The sequence below is a fragment of the Hordeum vulgare genome, chromosome 6H (genome assembly GCF_904849725.1).
Source record: "Hordeum vulgare subsp. vulgare chromosome 6H, MorexV3_pseudomolecules_assembly, whole genome shotgun sequence".
In the NCBI taxonomy this organism is placed as follows: Eukaryota; Viridiplantae; Streptophyta; class Magnoliopsida; order Poales; family Poaceae; genus Hordeum; species Hordeum vulgare.
Window position 1 is genome coordinate 397542492 of NC_058523.1, and position 15610 is coordinate 397558101.

At 47.0% G+C, this 15610-nt stretch overlaps 1 protein-coding gene across 1 annotated transcript; it reads left to right on the top strand.

The window, feature by feature from the left end:
- The first annotated feature begins 8164 nt into the window (after nucleotides 1-8164).
- LOC123402872 (auxin-responsive protein SAUR36-like) lies at nucleotides 8165-9523 on the top strand. The gene has a single exon (XM_045096831.1). It carries the CDS (start codon nucleotides 8524-8526, stop codon nucleotides 9088-9090), a length of 567 nt encoding a protein of 188 aa, XP_044952766.1. The 5' UTR covers nucleotides 8165-8523; the 3' UTR covers nucleotides 9091-9523.
- The last annotated feature ends 6087 nt before the right edge of the window (nucleotides 9524-15610 follow it).

The following is a 15610-nucleotide window of genomic DNA, read 5'->3' on the forward strand; positions in this document are numbered from 1 at the left end:
CCCGCATGCTGGCCCACGATCACGACCACGCCTCAATCTTCTGGATAGTTCACGTACAGGCGGTCGTTCTCCTCATCGTACTGCCACGCCAGCTGCATGCTGTTGGGATCACCTGTCTTGGGGGTACCTGAACCTATTGGTGTTGTGAAGGAATCTGTCAGCCACGGGGACTCAGCAATCTATGACCTTGGTGCGAGAACTAGTCAAGTTATTATGTTGGTAAGGTGAAGTGTTTAGGTTGCAGCATCCTAAGCTTAATATGGTGGCTAACTTATGTAGATCTCATATGAAGGTGGTCTATACTAGCGGTCGATGGTATATGATCACTAAGTGATCCTGAACACCTACCTACGCCAGTTATAACCCGACCGTGTTCCCGATCGAAGAGAGATCTTCGAAGGGGACAGTCACGGTTACGCACACAGTTGGAAATTTTATTAGCTTATGTTTAAGTTATCTATTACCGGATGTTAATAAATATTCCAAGTTGCCACATAACCGCGGGCACGACTTTCCGAAAGATTAAACCCTGCAGGGGTGCTCCAACTAGTCCATCACAAACGTACACGGGCCGCAAAGTAATCCTCTATCACGAATCTCGTGATCTCGTCGGCTTCCTTAGAGGAAAACCTCAATTCTGGGGAGAACCAAAGCTTCACCGAGATTCCTATACGCAAGATATATGGCTAAGGTAAGACAAGACTAGCAGGACCTCCCGCCGTGTCGACGACCCTGATAAAAGCCGCGTATCTCAGTCTCAGGACACGACGGATGTAACTAGCTATGAGTGCCAAACCTCAAGTTTCCTTGTGGTGGCCCCGCAGGCAGACCAGTTTGGACCAACACTCATGAGGAGCAGTGGCCCGGGTTGTTGATTAAAGATCCTCGGGGTGATCATTCCCTATGCAGATTATTATTAAGTGATTAGCAAATTAACACCAATGTTGGGTCCTGCCGGACAAGTCTTAACACTACGCGATTTATCGAGGGGGTCCCCATAACAACCCCGAACGTGTTAGGAGCGATCAATATGGAATCAAACACCGGTAGCCGGTAACTATGGCAGCAATAACAGAACAAAGCACCCGGCAAAAGGCTAGGCCTACCGTTATTTACCAAGTATATAGGTGCATTAATTAAATAACAGAATTAAGATAATGATATCAAGCTCATGTTATCACATGAGACAAAGCACCTGCATCTAGCAACGGTAACATTAGTAGCTGAGCAAAGCCTACTTAGCCATTCAAGTTTTGCTAGGAAGGGATAAGTGTTTGGTTTCATGGCATATCAGGAGGCAATGTATTTCAGTGGTAGGCAGAGATATATGACAAATGAAACGTAATCTAGCATAACAAGTCTAGAGATGGAATCAAGGTCATATCATCTTGCCTGTGATATCCTCAGCATGGAATGGTTCTTGATCGTCCTGCACGTACTCTCCCAAATCCACGTACTCGTTCTCCAATCCCGGTGCTACCCAACATAAGAATAACATCCAATGAACAACAGCACCTCAAGATGCAACAAGCACATGATGCATGAGATGAATATGAGCATGCATCACTATTTCTATCACTAGCACAAGCATCAGAAGTAATTACATGTTCCTGGATAGAACTGCATTCTAAAGTATCTTGACATGCATGAGAATGACATGATCAGAAGCGTCTCGTGAAAACGAATCAAAACCATATAAAGAACATTACAAAAGGAGCTACGGAGCAACGGGAAACAACGAAACAAGAAATGAAGCCCTACATGTCAAATTCATCACCATACACTCCAGTGGCTCAACTCTGGTATTTCCAGGTAGCCAAGACATATAAAAATCCAACATGGATGGGGTGGATCAAAGAAGAACACCACATCATCAACTAAGCACTCACAATCATCAAAATACCAAAAACTACACAATCTGCCATAATCTGCATCATAGCACTTTGTGAGCTACATGCAAAGCACCTACAACCTCCTAAACATGCCAAATAAGATATGTGGTTGTAGCTATCCAAGAGTACTACAAGAACAAGCAAAAATATCACACAAAGGAGTAAAACACAGAAAGTTACACAGCTGCAAACTTGCCCAAAAATATCAGATTTCAGGGACTTGGTGAAAATTCTAGATTCTCACTATCTGTTTATGCCCTCAAGCATTTTGACAGCAGCCAAAACTATATCTACAAGACTCCAAATGGAATGAAATTTAAACGGAGCTAGAAAAACATATAAGCTTCAACTTTCCAGTTGAAAGCTAAGGCTGATCACAACACATTCACCTGCACAACCTCATCAACAGGAGAAGAAAATATTAACAGATTCTCGGACTTAGTGAAAATCTCAGATTTTCACTAATCTGGAATTTCAGTCACATGCCTACTTTGATTGGGCACAACTTTCACATATGGATTCCTAATCATGAAATGAAACCAACATGTGGTAGAGGGGGTCACCCTGTACTACCACAACCAAGAAACAAACCCTTGGGCTCACCACCTCACATGGAACCAAGCTCTAAACATGGAACAAACTGAAATATGTCATTTCCAGAAAATGTTCCAAAGGCAAAAATGACTTCACCAATGGATTCCTGGGATCTCTCTACCCCAAAAGCATATAAAATACCTATGCACTTGCTTGGAACAAATGAGCTAACTAGGAAGGAAAAACTACATAGAATCACACCTAGTGAATAGTGCATCATCACATGTGCTATTCACTAGAATAAAACCTACATAAGCATATACTCATGACCACAATATCAATGGTGCACATGAGGGGTAGACCTCATGCCTATGTGCATTGGCACACCACCACATCACCTCAAGGACAAGCACAACTTATAAACACCTACACTAACAAAGAGAGTATACACACCCTCACATATGGGCATGTGATGGTGCACACTCACACATGCACCACAAAGGACCACTTGAATGAGTGCCATCACACACACACCATCTACACATGCTCTCTTATCCACTAGAACACATATACACAAGTTTAGCTCCTACACATGGGCAACTACTCAAATACACACACTACACAATCTACACCATCACATACATCACAACTAGCTACCACACTAGGCAACACAAGCTACACTTGAGAGGAGAAAAATATATTCCACATGCTGTTGAAATACCAAAGCCCACATCTAGCAAACACAAGAAGCAAAAACAGCAAGAAGGCATCCAAAAATAAAAGGGGTTGAGGGGGAATCGAACCCTGGATTCTCCTGGTACCCCACAGTGCACCGTACCACCCTGCTAGGGACCTCTTACACGACAGAACAAGGGAACAGAGCAGGTTAAGTCTCTCTGCTGCTGCTACTACTATCGACCAAAAATGAAATAAAAGGGGGGGGTGCTCCTACTGGGACTCGAACCCTGCACCTGTCGAGAGCACACACACACATCAAACACTGTGCTACGATTCGGCTACGGACAGAAGGGAGGACTTAAACAAGGTAAAATAGCCAAGCACCTGGTGCTGTGCTTGGCAAGCAGAGTCGCCGGCCATAGGAATGACGCCGGTTGCTGAACTACTGCTCATGAGGGGACACCCCTACTGCTACTGCGCGACTGCTACGCCACGCTAGCCTACACGCTGCCGCGCTACTACACGAGCACGCACCCAAGTACACAGCAACACACATATCACGCACGATCTACTTCCTCACGGAGAAAAACTCCGGCGAGCACTATCCGATCTAGTCGAAGAGAAAGAGGGAGGAAGGAAGTGTCCTCACATAGGGAAGGAAGAGGGAAGCCACAGTGCTTGAAGGAGAAGCCGGAGGGGAAGAAGCCGATCTGAAGGGGTTCTGCTGCACGCGAAGTAGAGCCGAGGAAGAAGAAGAAGTTCACCGGAGCAGAGGCGTTGACGAGCTCCTAGCCGTCGTTGTAGATGTTCCCCGGACTCACCGAGGTCGGGAATGGGGCGCGGGCACCTCCCCCGTGCCCCTGGACATGGTGGTTGCGCCGCTCGACGGTGCACGCGGGGGTAGACGCCGGCGGGCCCTTCTCTTCCTCTCTGCAACTGGCTACAGACTTACCTCTGGGAAGAAAGAGAGAGGAGGGAGATGGGGAAAGGAGTGGCGGCGGCGGATAGGAGAGAGGGGAACCCTAGGACGAGGGAGGCACGGACGTCCACAAATATAGGGGGGACCTCGACGTTTGTGCTCACGGAGGCAACTCTCTCTCTCTCTCTCTCTCGGCTACTGATGGAAAGCAGCAGAGGGGGTGGACGGCGTCAGGGAGACGAAGGCGGTTGTTGAGCTGGGCCACCGCGCGAAGAAGGGATGGAGTGGGCCGCCAGGGGGAGGAAGCCCACCTCTGGCGATACACAAGAGGAAAAATAATTCCCTGGGCCTTTTCTACTATAGAAAATACCAGAGAAGAAAAGGATTGCACAAGGAAAACTGTTGGGGAAAAATCAAAACAAATATACCCTGGTCATAAGGGAATTATGAACAATTTAAATAAAATCGCAGCGATATATTAGGGGCAACTAAATATTTTCAAAACAGCATTATCATTGGCTGTTTTGGGGATATTTGCACCAGATGAAAACACCCTTTAAAACAGCATTTCACAACTCAAAAATCACCACAAAATATGCTAACACATGGGCATTTTTAATTCAGGAAAGAGGCAAAAAGATATGGGCTTGAAATAAATAGGAGGGAGATAGTTTTTGAAGGCTATGCCAACCACATCTATTCCTACTATCACATGCATCTACTAGACTTGCACCACACCACACCTATCACAAACCTCATCTCACACTAGATCACAAACACCACATGAAATCATATGACCACAATGCAACATCACAAAGACATGGGCATGATATGATATGTCATGCATGCATGCAAGGAAGAAATACAAGGGGCATCACATGAAATCACATGCATGATAGCTCTCATGTCAATGACAAGGTGGACCCACATGGGAAGGTTCCAAATAGGGAAGGTTACACACTTGGGGCATTACAGTTGGGGAGGGTGAGAAGCCACGGCCGCGGGGAAAGACCAACTCCAAGAATGAGGACAGGTGAGATGCGGCGTCGATCGCCTTGATCGCAACCGTGGAGGGCATGATGACCAAGAAAGATTAAAGGGAGGAGAAGCGCCGGTAAGACAAGGAAGAGCAAATGAACGCCTTCATGGAGATCCAAAGGAACAGGCTTGCGATGGAGGCGGAGAAGCAAGCCAGGATGCTTGACATGAAGGCGGAGAAGCAAGTCAAGATGCTAGAGATCAAGGACGCCAATGTCAAGACCATGATGAAAGAAGTGGATCTCGCTAGCATGATAACGTGGTTGGAGATCATGAAGATGGATCTCAACACCGTGTCGCCAAGGAAGAGGTCGTCGTTCGAGAAGATGCAGGCCAACATGCTCAAGTTCGACAACGAGTGATCTATGGCGACGAGTGTCATCCTTTTTTGTATGCCGACAAGTGTGGCATGACCACGGTCATGATGGCGTGATCAAACTCCTGCCCCTTTTTATGTGCTGGCATGTGTGCCGGTCGTTGGCAAGTGCGACATCATGAATGGTATGGTGTTTTTAAAGCTGGCATTGTATACCGGCATGAACTTTGAACGACTATATAGTCGTTGTCTTCATCTACTTTTTAAATATATGCACGGACACAGGGGCGGAGACAGGACCCGGGCCCAGGCCCTGGGGGCCCGTGCCCGGGTCTAGAGGCCCATCTTCTTTGTTGAGTATAGCAATTATTAAGGATATGAGAGCAAAATTCAGGATTTTTCATTGTTGGAGGATTATCAAAGATGAGGAGAAGTTCAAGCTCCAATATGCCGCCCTCACAGCGCATGGGGGGAAGGAAGCCGTGGAGGAGGTTGGGGAGGGTGAGAAGCCACGGGCGCGGGGAAAGACGAACTCCAAGAAGGAGGACAAGCGGGATGCGGCGTCGATCGCCTTGATCGCAACCGTGGAGGGCATGATGACCAAGAAGGATTAAAGGGAGGAGAAGCGACGGCAAGACAAGGAAGAGCAAATGAACGCCTTCATGGAAATCCAAAGGAGGAGGCTTGCGATGGAGGTGGAGAAGCAAGCCAGGATGCTTGAGATGGAGACGGAGAAGCAAGTCAAGATGCTAGAGATCGAGGACGCCGATGCCAAGACCATGACGAAAGAAGTGGCTCTCGCAAGCATGATGACGTGGGTGGAGATCATGAAGGTGGATCTCAACACCGTGTCCTCAAGGAAGAAGCCCTCGTTCGAGAAGATGCAGGCCGACATGCTGAAATTCGACAATGAGTAATCTATGGCGACGAGTGTCATCCTATTTTCATGCCGACAAGTGTGGCCTGACCATGGCCGTGATGGCGTGATCGAACTGCTACCCCTTTTTATGTGTTGGCATGTGTGCCGGTCGCTGGTAAGTGCGTCAACATGAACAGTATGATGTTTTTTGAAGCTGGCATTGTATGCCGGCATGAACTTTGGACGGCGATATGATCGTTGTCTTAATCTACTTTTAAAATATGTGCACGGACATAAAAAAAAATTAAACACGACAAACATCGAACGGACGATCGAGCCAAACGGATAAAAGATGAACAAAAAACGCCGTTGTTTGGTTCCATGCTGAGTTGCTCTTAAGATGCATACTGCTTGGAACAGACCCATTGTATCCTGTCCAAAAATCAAGCGAGTGATCTTTTAATTCGTAACCGGTCGCCGTACGCCAAGGACGGGCCGGTTGACACGGCAACTTAATTTTGTTGGGACTTCCATGTCACTAGCTGAGATGCTCTGGCCCCTTGCCAACGACAAACGCGGCCAAGCCAGTCAGTGGCCCTCAGCTATCGGACGTGCGTGCGGCTGCGTTTGTCTCGGCATGATACACGTTCCCAAGCCTGTGGGGTTCCGATCCAGTCGAGCTTTTAATCTCGGAAATGTGGGGGAATCGCGTCGCTCGTGCTCATCTCCTTTCTGCTGACCTTCCCAAGCCTCAACAGATGTCGACGTGCTGTGGCCACGCAAGTACGCCGTTGCCTACGTCCATCTTGGTCATCTACGAGTGCCCTGCAGCTTCCACGGTGGTACAGTTCAGCCGCATCGTCCATCGGATACAGTACGGACTAGTAGTACAGTATTGTTTTGGCTGGAGCAGGGAATGCCAGCCCGGGAACAGCCTACACCAGCTGCGTCTGTTACAAGCACTATCTTAGCAACATTTTAACGCATGTATACGTACTAGCACTAGTATCACAGATGGACGCTCTGAATTAACAAATCTGTCCAGAAATTTGCTTCGAACGGTCTTCCTGGAAACGACGTTCTTGCAGGTCTGCAGCACGAGCTTGGAAAATGGGAAGTGCCCAGCGGCGGGGAGGGGACCGGATCCGCGTCATGCGCTTTCTTCATCTCGAGGACGTGACCAACCAAACCCATTTTCACTGCAGAGCAGAATCCTTTTACGAGTGCACCGAAAAGGTTCCACTTTGCTTGCTGCTTTGGACGTTGTTTTCGCCTGCTCGTGCTCGATCCAGAGTGCTTTGATGACATAGATCCTGCTTTGCCGTTACCGCTTTGTCTGGAGCGGCTTGGATCGACCAGCCCGTTGCGTGCATCAATGCTGGTCTTGGAATTAGGCCCCCCAAAAACACCACGCATGCGCGGTTGCTGCTCACTGAGTCACTGTTGGGCAAATTTGGACGGACGATCTGCATGCCATATCACGTCGCGATACACGCACCGCGTTGGTGGCAATAGGTTGCTTCCCGCGAAAAAAAGATGGGAGTCGTTTTCAACTGGCATGGTGTGGCATGTGCACGATATTTCATCTGACTGAAGCAGACGAACCAACTCAAATAGTACCAACAAACAGCGTGGAGTTGGATCGATGGGCTACGGCATGTTACCGGATTATTCTCCCCCGGATTTCGTTGAACGCACCTGCAGTGAACGTGTACGCTGCGAGTGCCCCGGACATGTTCTTGTGAGCATGCTGTATGTACGTAGATATAACATGGCAAAAAGAAAAGAAAAGATACATGCTAACCGTCGGAAACTCAACGACCGAATCCCTCTCTTCTCTCAAGAGAAAATAAAACTCAACCACCGGGAACCGACCAAAGCTCGGAAGCTCGCCCACATCAAGGAGCGAATCTTTTCATTTTTAGTTAAATTTTCTAGGGCTTTTTCTTGCTTTGAATACTTACGTACATCACTCACCTGAATGAGTGAATTACTACGCCATGGCCAAAACAAAGCTAAAATGACGCACAAAACGCTGGGATTAATCGCTCATGAGTCCCACACGGGCGCGCGCCCACACGCACAGTGATGCCCTTGCTCGGAGTCTGCTCTTCCCTCCCCTCTCGTCTCGGCTTCTCGCATCGTCGTATATAAAACCTACCCGTTGTCAAGCTCGGCTCTCCTGCCATTACACCGCCTAGCTAGCTTGCTTCAACACCTCACATACACGCAGAACGCAGCACAGGAAAGCGGAGACCTTGGACCTCCTCGAGTTCTAGCCAGCTGCATGATGGCGAGGCGGCAGAGAGGATTCCGGCTGGGCAGAAAGCTGCTCGGCCTCTGGCGCTGGGCGCTCTGCAACCGCCGGCGACGCCGCGGCGGCGGCTACGCCCGCCTGCAGCGGTGCCAGCTAGGGGCCGGCGCAAAGCCGTTCAACACGGCAGTCGGGAGCGCCAAGCAGCAGCAGCAGCAGCAGCTGGTGGTGTTGCCGCGGGAGCTGGACGAGCCCCGACGGCGGATGCTGGGGTGGGGGCGGTCGCTGGCGCGGCGGATGAGGCTCCTGCCGCGGCGGGGCGAGCGGCTGCTGGAGGAGGCCGGCGAGGCGACGACGCCCAAGGGGCAGGTGGCGGTGTACGTGGGCGGCGACGAGCCCGGCGGGGAGTCGATGAGGTACGTGGTGCCGGTGGTCTACTTCAACCACCCGCTCTTCGGGGAGCTGCTGCGGGAGGCCGAGGAGGAGTTCGGCTTCGAGCACCCCGGCGGGATCACCATCCCGTGCGCGGCCACAAGGTTCGAGCGCGCCGCCGCCATGGCCGCCGCCGGCGGCGGCAGGAAGGCGCCCGGCTGGTGGTAGCACGGCGCGCGCCTCCTGTACAGTACATACATACATACATACATACACATGCGTGCTCGATTGAATAGATAGTTGGATGGATGTGTGTAATTTTCTTTACCAGTTTGACTTTTCTTTTTGTGGGCTGCCTGCCTCTCTGTTTGTGGGCGCGCATGCGATGCGATCATGCGAGCTTATTTTTTTCTTTTAGTTTTAGAGAAGATGGAGGGATGCCTCTATAGCTCTAGTCGAACCTGTTCCCCAACTCCAACTTGCATGCCCATGCTGGACATGGTGATCCTGTGCTTCCTGTACGATCCGGTGGCCGATCTTATTTTGGATCGGAGGGAGTAGCATTTAGTTTGCTGCATGATCGATGGATCATGGTTGTCAATTAACTTCCATGATGAAATGTGGCCTGCCTAGCGTAAACGGATGAAATATTCTTGGCCAAGTTCTTGTGTTGAGAGAGTCATTCATTCTGCTTCCACGATTCCGGATCATGTGTACTCGCACTGTGGTACCGAAAGCGATGTCCGTAATGCGTACTAAAAATAGTCCGTACAACCGGTGTGTTGGAAGGTATTACAAGCTACTCCTGCTTCCTCGTGTTGTGCTGGCGTCACGTTGATTAGCAGAAACAGTGCGCTGCTTTGTCTGCCATGACAACGCTTTCAGGGCGTCCAATGGTGCTTAGCAGAAACAGTGCACTGCTTTGTCTGCCATGACAACGCTTTCGGATCCTTGGGTCCATGTGCCGTTGGATGTTGATCCTAGGGGTAAAATTGTAGTCACCACTATCAAAACAAAGGTGGAGTGCCCACTAATTGTAGTGAAGAAATATCCCGAAAAAAAAACTACAATGAAGAAATGAAAGACAAGTATTGCATCCGTCTAGGTGCATTAGGCATCTTACGAAAATCTATAATAATCTAAAAACGATAAGCCACATTACAGTGATAGTACTAGTTGCATGCATATTAATTAGACCACATTTATTAATTAAATGATCAATGCATGCAATTTATACGGTACATTTTTGGGATTTAACGAGGTCTCCAAATTAGTAGCGCGTTTTCAGTTGAGAAAGAAATACTACGTGTTTAGGTTGATTTATACTACGTGTTAGAGTAGTATAATTGATTTCCTCTACAATTTAGTTTCTTCTCCTCCTACCAAATCTCTTCTACGTGTTTGGGTTACAGTGAATCTTTTAAAATGCCTAATGGACCCAAATGGAGCTGGTATATGCCTAGATGCAAAAGTCTTCTTTCTTGGAATAAATGGCTAGAACGAGGAGTACGTCCATCGGAACATTACTTCTTTGAAAGTCACTAGGACTACACTTTCCGTGTCATCATTTCCATATATAAGTTATATACAAAAGAATTCCAAAAATATAAGATGGATCTACCAGCATTGATTGGCTTTTCCATCTACCGCTACTATTTACATCTCCTTACCAGGTTGGTCACCATCAATTTGGGGACCAAAAATAGATCATGCAACTTTTGCTCCTTTTCAAGAAGGGGAGCGCTACGCGTTCCGCCCACCGATCTTTTTAAAAGATCAATCGGACGCGAGTTCTTAGTTTGACACATCAAACGATTAAGCGTCATCATCTGTTATTACAATACATGTTTTGTTGTGAAATTTATTGCACATACGTCTTGTCATAGTATTTTTTGTAACATATGCCTTCTTGTATTAAATTTTTCTGCAACAACCAATTTGTTGCGGATTCTTATTTGCAACAAAGGACTTGTTACAAGATTATATTTCTACAAAACTAAGCCACGTTCTATCAAAATAGTCATTCATCACCAATATTTACAACAAGATCAGAGGATGGTATGCTAGCATCAGTCGGCTGAACGATAGAGTTTTCCTTTCAAAATTGCGTTTTCTCGTCAAAAGATAATATGCAGGAATTTTGATGGAGTACACATTCAAGTACTTTGAGCTGTACGTAAAAGCTGAAATTTCTAGTGAATCATCTGTTTTTTTTGCTCATCATGAGGACCGATGCAACTTCATGAGGCATTTAAACAATTTGATTAGAGCATCTCTAGCACACCCCATATAAAGCCAACCTGCAAAAGTCGTTTACAGTTCGTGAAAAAAGGGTTTTGTGGGCAAGTGCGTACGCGGAGAGGGTTAGACCCCGTAAAATGGATCCGTATAAAAGGATATTCACAGAAGATGCTTTTTTACGGGTCGGCAATGCGGGGTCTGCTCGAGCGCTACTGCGTCGACCTGCAAACCGAAGACCCCGTAAATTAGAATTACTAATGTCAATATTACAATACAATATAAGTAAAATGTCATTATTATAATACAATAATCATCCAAAGTACAATAATTATTCAAATCAACGTAGCAAACTAAATATCAATACAAAACTTGTCTCGTATACAATTCACACATGAATGAAAAAATGAAATGTGTTACTACCCAGCCCTTTGCCAATGATGTTCAATGAGATCCTTCTGAAGCTGACAGTGGGTGTTTGCATTTTCAATTTCCTTGTAGGTCTGAAGAAAAGCTCTAATTCGTTTACGATCTCTAGCTGGTTTGACACGGCTACCCACATTGTCATATAAGAACTTCAAGTTTATGCCTCTCATCTTCAAGAATTATATTGTGAAGAATAAAACAACATGTCATGATGTTTTTCAAGGATCGCTTGTCCCAAAATCGAGCAGGACTACAAACAATGACAAACCTAGATTACAAAAATCCCAAATGCTCTTTCAATGTAATTTCGGCCTGCCTCTTGTGCCCTTGCGAATTCACACTCTTTTTTAGTTAGGGGGTCTTTGATGCTCTTCACAAATATGCATCAAGAAGGGTATATACCATCTGCAAGATAGTACCCTTTTGTGTATTCATGCACATTGATAGTGTAGTTGCAAGCTGGAGCATCACTACTAGCAAGCCTAGCAAACAAACAAGACTGTTGCAACACATTGATATCATTGAGAGTACCCGGCATACCAAAAAAAGCAATGCCAAATCCATAAATCATGTGATGCTACGGCCTCTAGCACAATTGTTGCATCACCAGACTTGCCACAATACATTCCCTGCCATGCCTTTGGGCAATTTTTCCAAGTCCAATGCATACAATCTATGCTTCCTAGCATGCCAGGCCAACCTCTTCTTTCATTAAATGCCATCAAATATTTTATGTCTTCCTCGTTCGATGACCGACGATATTCACGAGCAAAGACACGAACGATCACTTTGGCAAACCTACGCACTGACTCCATTGTACTATCTTCCCCAATGCGAAGGTACTTATCACATAATCAGCCAGAACGCCGTATGCACTAAATCCCTTCAAGCCCGCGACATTTCTTCTTTGAGTAAAATATCGACAATTGGCCTCGCAAGCTTGTACAATTTTTACAAAGAGGGATTTGCGCATACGGTACCTTCTCCAGAAGAGGTGCGACGGATATGTTGGATTGGCCGCGAAGTAGCCTTGCATCAGCATCTCGTTCCCGAGATGGCGATTTCGAGGAATGCAAAGACGGCCGACGGTGGATTCTCGCCGCCTCTTTCGGTTCTCGTCTTCGTGCTCCTTCAAGGAAAGGGCCATCACCAAACTCTGTTCACGAAATGTGAGAAGCATCGTCTCAACATCCGAGTCATCCGAATCGGAAGAATCCTCGAGCAAAAGCATCTCGCACAGGCTCAACTTCATCTCCAGCGGTGGCTCTCCGGCCGCGGTGGATTGGCGGATCCAGGGGAGCCGGTGTAGCGGCTCGGCAGAAGAGGGCAGGGGCGCCCCCGCGACGCGATTTGGCCCGTAGATTTGGCCGGCGGCGAAGGACGGATGAAACCAATGGCGACGCGGCAGCGGAAGGGGGTGAAGAGAGGGTGCGGGATGAAATGTCCCTCCCGCCAACCACTTCCCTAGGATAAATGGCACCGTATAAGCAAGGCAAAAACCTTTGTTTTCGCTGGTTGAAGAGGAGATTTTGCCGCGCCCCTCAAAAAAGTTTACGGGTCGGATGTGTTTGCGGGGTCTGATCGGACATCAATTTTCATGCTGACTTGTATTTTAAGTTTTTAACCATTATTTTATGAAACGGGGCATTATACTGCTAGATATGCTCTTACTTCTTTGAGGCATGGATGGTTTAAAGGCGAACTATGTGTATGCGATATTATTCTTACACCCTATCTCAATGTTGGTAACAAATGCCTTCAAATTTTAAGGGACATTTTGAATGTTCCAAAACTTAGTTCAACATCACATATTTATGTTGATGATTATGTGCTTACAGCCAGATTAAATTTTTAAAAGTAGAAATCTCGAACTTCATTGAAGATATCATTTGAAATGTAAGAGCATGCTTGGTTGGCAACAAAGCAACGGATGGCAACATTTAGCCGGGCACCTCTCTTCAACACTTTCCCTATTGGTTGGATGGAGCGAGAGTGCAGTGTCATCTTCTATTTTTAAATAGATAGAACCCACTACTTAATTTTTCGCTCCATGCAACAATGCCACATCATCAAGTCATGCGTGTAGTTTATAATCTTCTATTCTTAAATAGCTAGAACCCACTACCCAATTTTCCTCTCCATGCAACAATGCCACATCATCAAGTCATGCATGTAATTTATAATCTTCTATTCTTAAATAGCTAGAACCCACTATCCAATTTTCCTCTTCATGCAACAATGCCACATCATCAAGTCATGCATGTAGTTTATAATCTTCTATTCTTAAATAGCTAGAACCCACTATCCAATTTTCCTCTCCATGTAACAATGCCACATCATCAAGTCATGCATGTAGTTACAAGTTACTTTTTTTATTAATCTCTTCATGCAAAACATATCCTCATGCATGAATTTTTTTTCTAGGTAATTAAGTAAGATATTTTTATAATGGTTTTTGCATTATCATTAGTTTTCTAACATTTATTCATGTATTTTTTAACAAGTTTCCCGCAACAACGCGCGGGACATCGTCTAGTTGTAGAAACAATTGCGGATTTAACAGATTGTGTTAGGTTAGGGGGGAAAGAATGGTCCGAGAGGAGAGAATTATTTGGTACTCCCTCTGATTCAAAATTGCTTAGAGCATCTACACCCGGACCTTCCAAATCCGTGCCCTAAAACGACCGCGGACGCGACACTGACCGATCACGTCTTAAATTTTCCTCTCCACATCCAACTCTTTTATATTTCATTCCTCATATCCAGACAAAAACATGTAAAATATCCTACGTACTATGCCACATCATCAAGTCATGCATGTAGTTACAAGTTACTTTTTTATTAATCTCTTCATGCAAAACATATCCTCATGCATGAATTTTTTTTCTAGGTAATTAAGTAAGATATTTTTATAATGGTTTTTTTGCATTACCATTAGTTTTCTAACATTTATTCATGTATTTTTTTAACAAGTTTCTCGCAACAACGCGCGGGACATCGTCTAGTTGTAGAAACAATTGCGGATTTAACAGATTGGGTTAGGTCAGGGGGGAAAGAACGGACCAACGGGAGGAGAGAATTATTTGGTACTCCCTCTGATTCAAAATTGCTTAGAGCATCTACACCCGGACCTTGCAAATCCGTGCCCTAAAACGATCGCGGACGCGACACTGACCGATCACGTCTTAAATTTTCCTCTCCACATCCAACTCTTTCATATTTCATTCCTCATATACATACAAAAACATGTAAAATATCCTACGTACTACTACTGATCTTCTTCCTCGTCGGAGATAGCTTGCCTCGGAGCCTGAGCCGCCTCCTCCACCTCCTGCGCCACCTCCTGTGTCGCCCGCACTTCCTCCATCCGACGCCTGGCCACCGCAACCGACTCGAAGCAGATGGAGGCGAGGATGGCCAGCTTCTCCTCCTCCGCTCCTACGGCGGCCTCCTCCTTCGGCTCCTGGGACAACGCCTCCTCCTCCGATGCATGTGGCTCCTCCTCGGGCTCCTCCCCCATCTCCTCCCCTTCCTCAAAATCCACTTCCGATTGCAGAGGTAGCCCCACTTCCCTTCATATTAGGACCTGTTGAAGGAGGAAGAGCCAGTGCTGGATCGTGTAATGACGGCGGCGTGGTGGCATGGCTGACGGGCTCGGAGAGGAAAGTGCTTGTGTGACGACGGAGAGAGGGAAGAGGCAGATGTGCTAGGGCCGGGGGCGCCAGCCGACTTAAACAGCCGGCCCCGACCCCGAAGCGGCGCCACTCGGCGTTCACATCGCGCCGACGGTCGAGGCGCCCGTGTGACCGTCAGTTTTTCCGGCGAGTTTCTAAGGGGCCAAGCCGTCATGCGGACGTGGCAGACGTGCCTGGGCTCCCCTACCCCATATTTGGGCTGAAAACGGGGGTGTCGGTCAGCCCGGACGTTTGGGACCAGTTTGAAAGGCTCGTCTCGCTCAAATTTTTATGACTGGACAGTGTCTGGACGGCCTGTCCGGACGTTTGAGGAGGATTTGAGGGGTTCGGGTGTTCATTCTCTTAGCACGCGAAAGTAAAAGTTTTTTGGTAGCGGTTGAAAACAAACC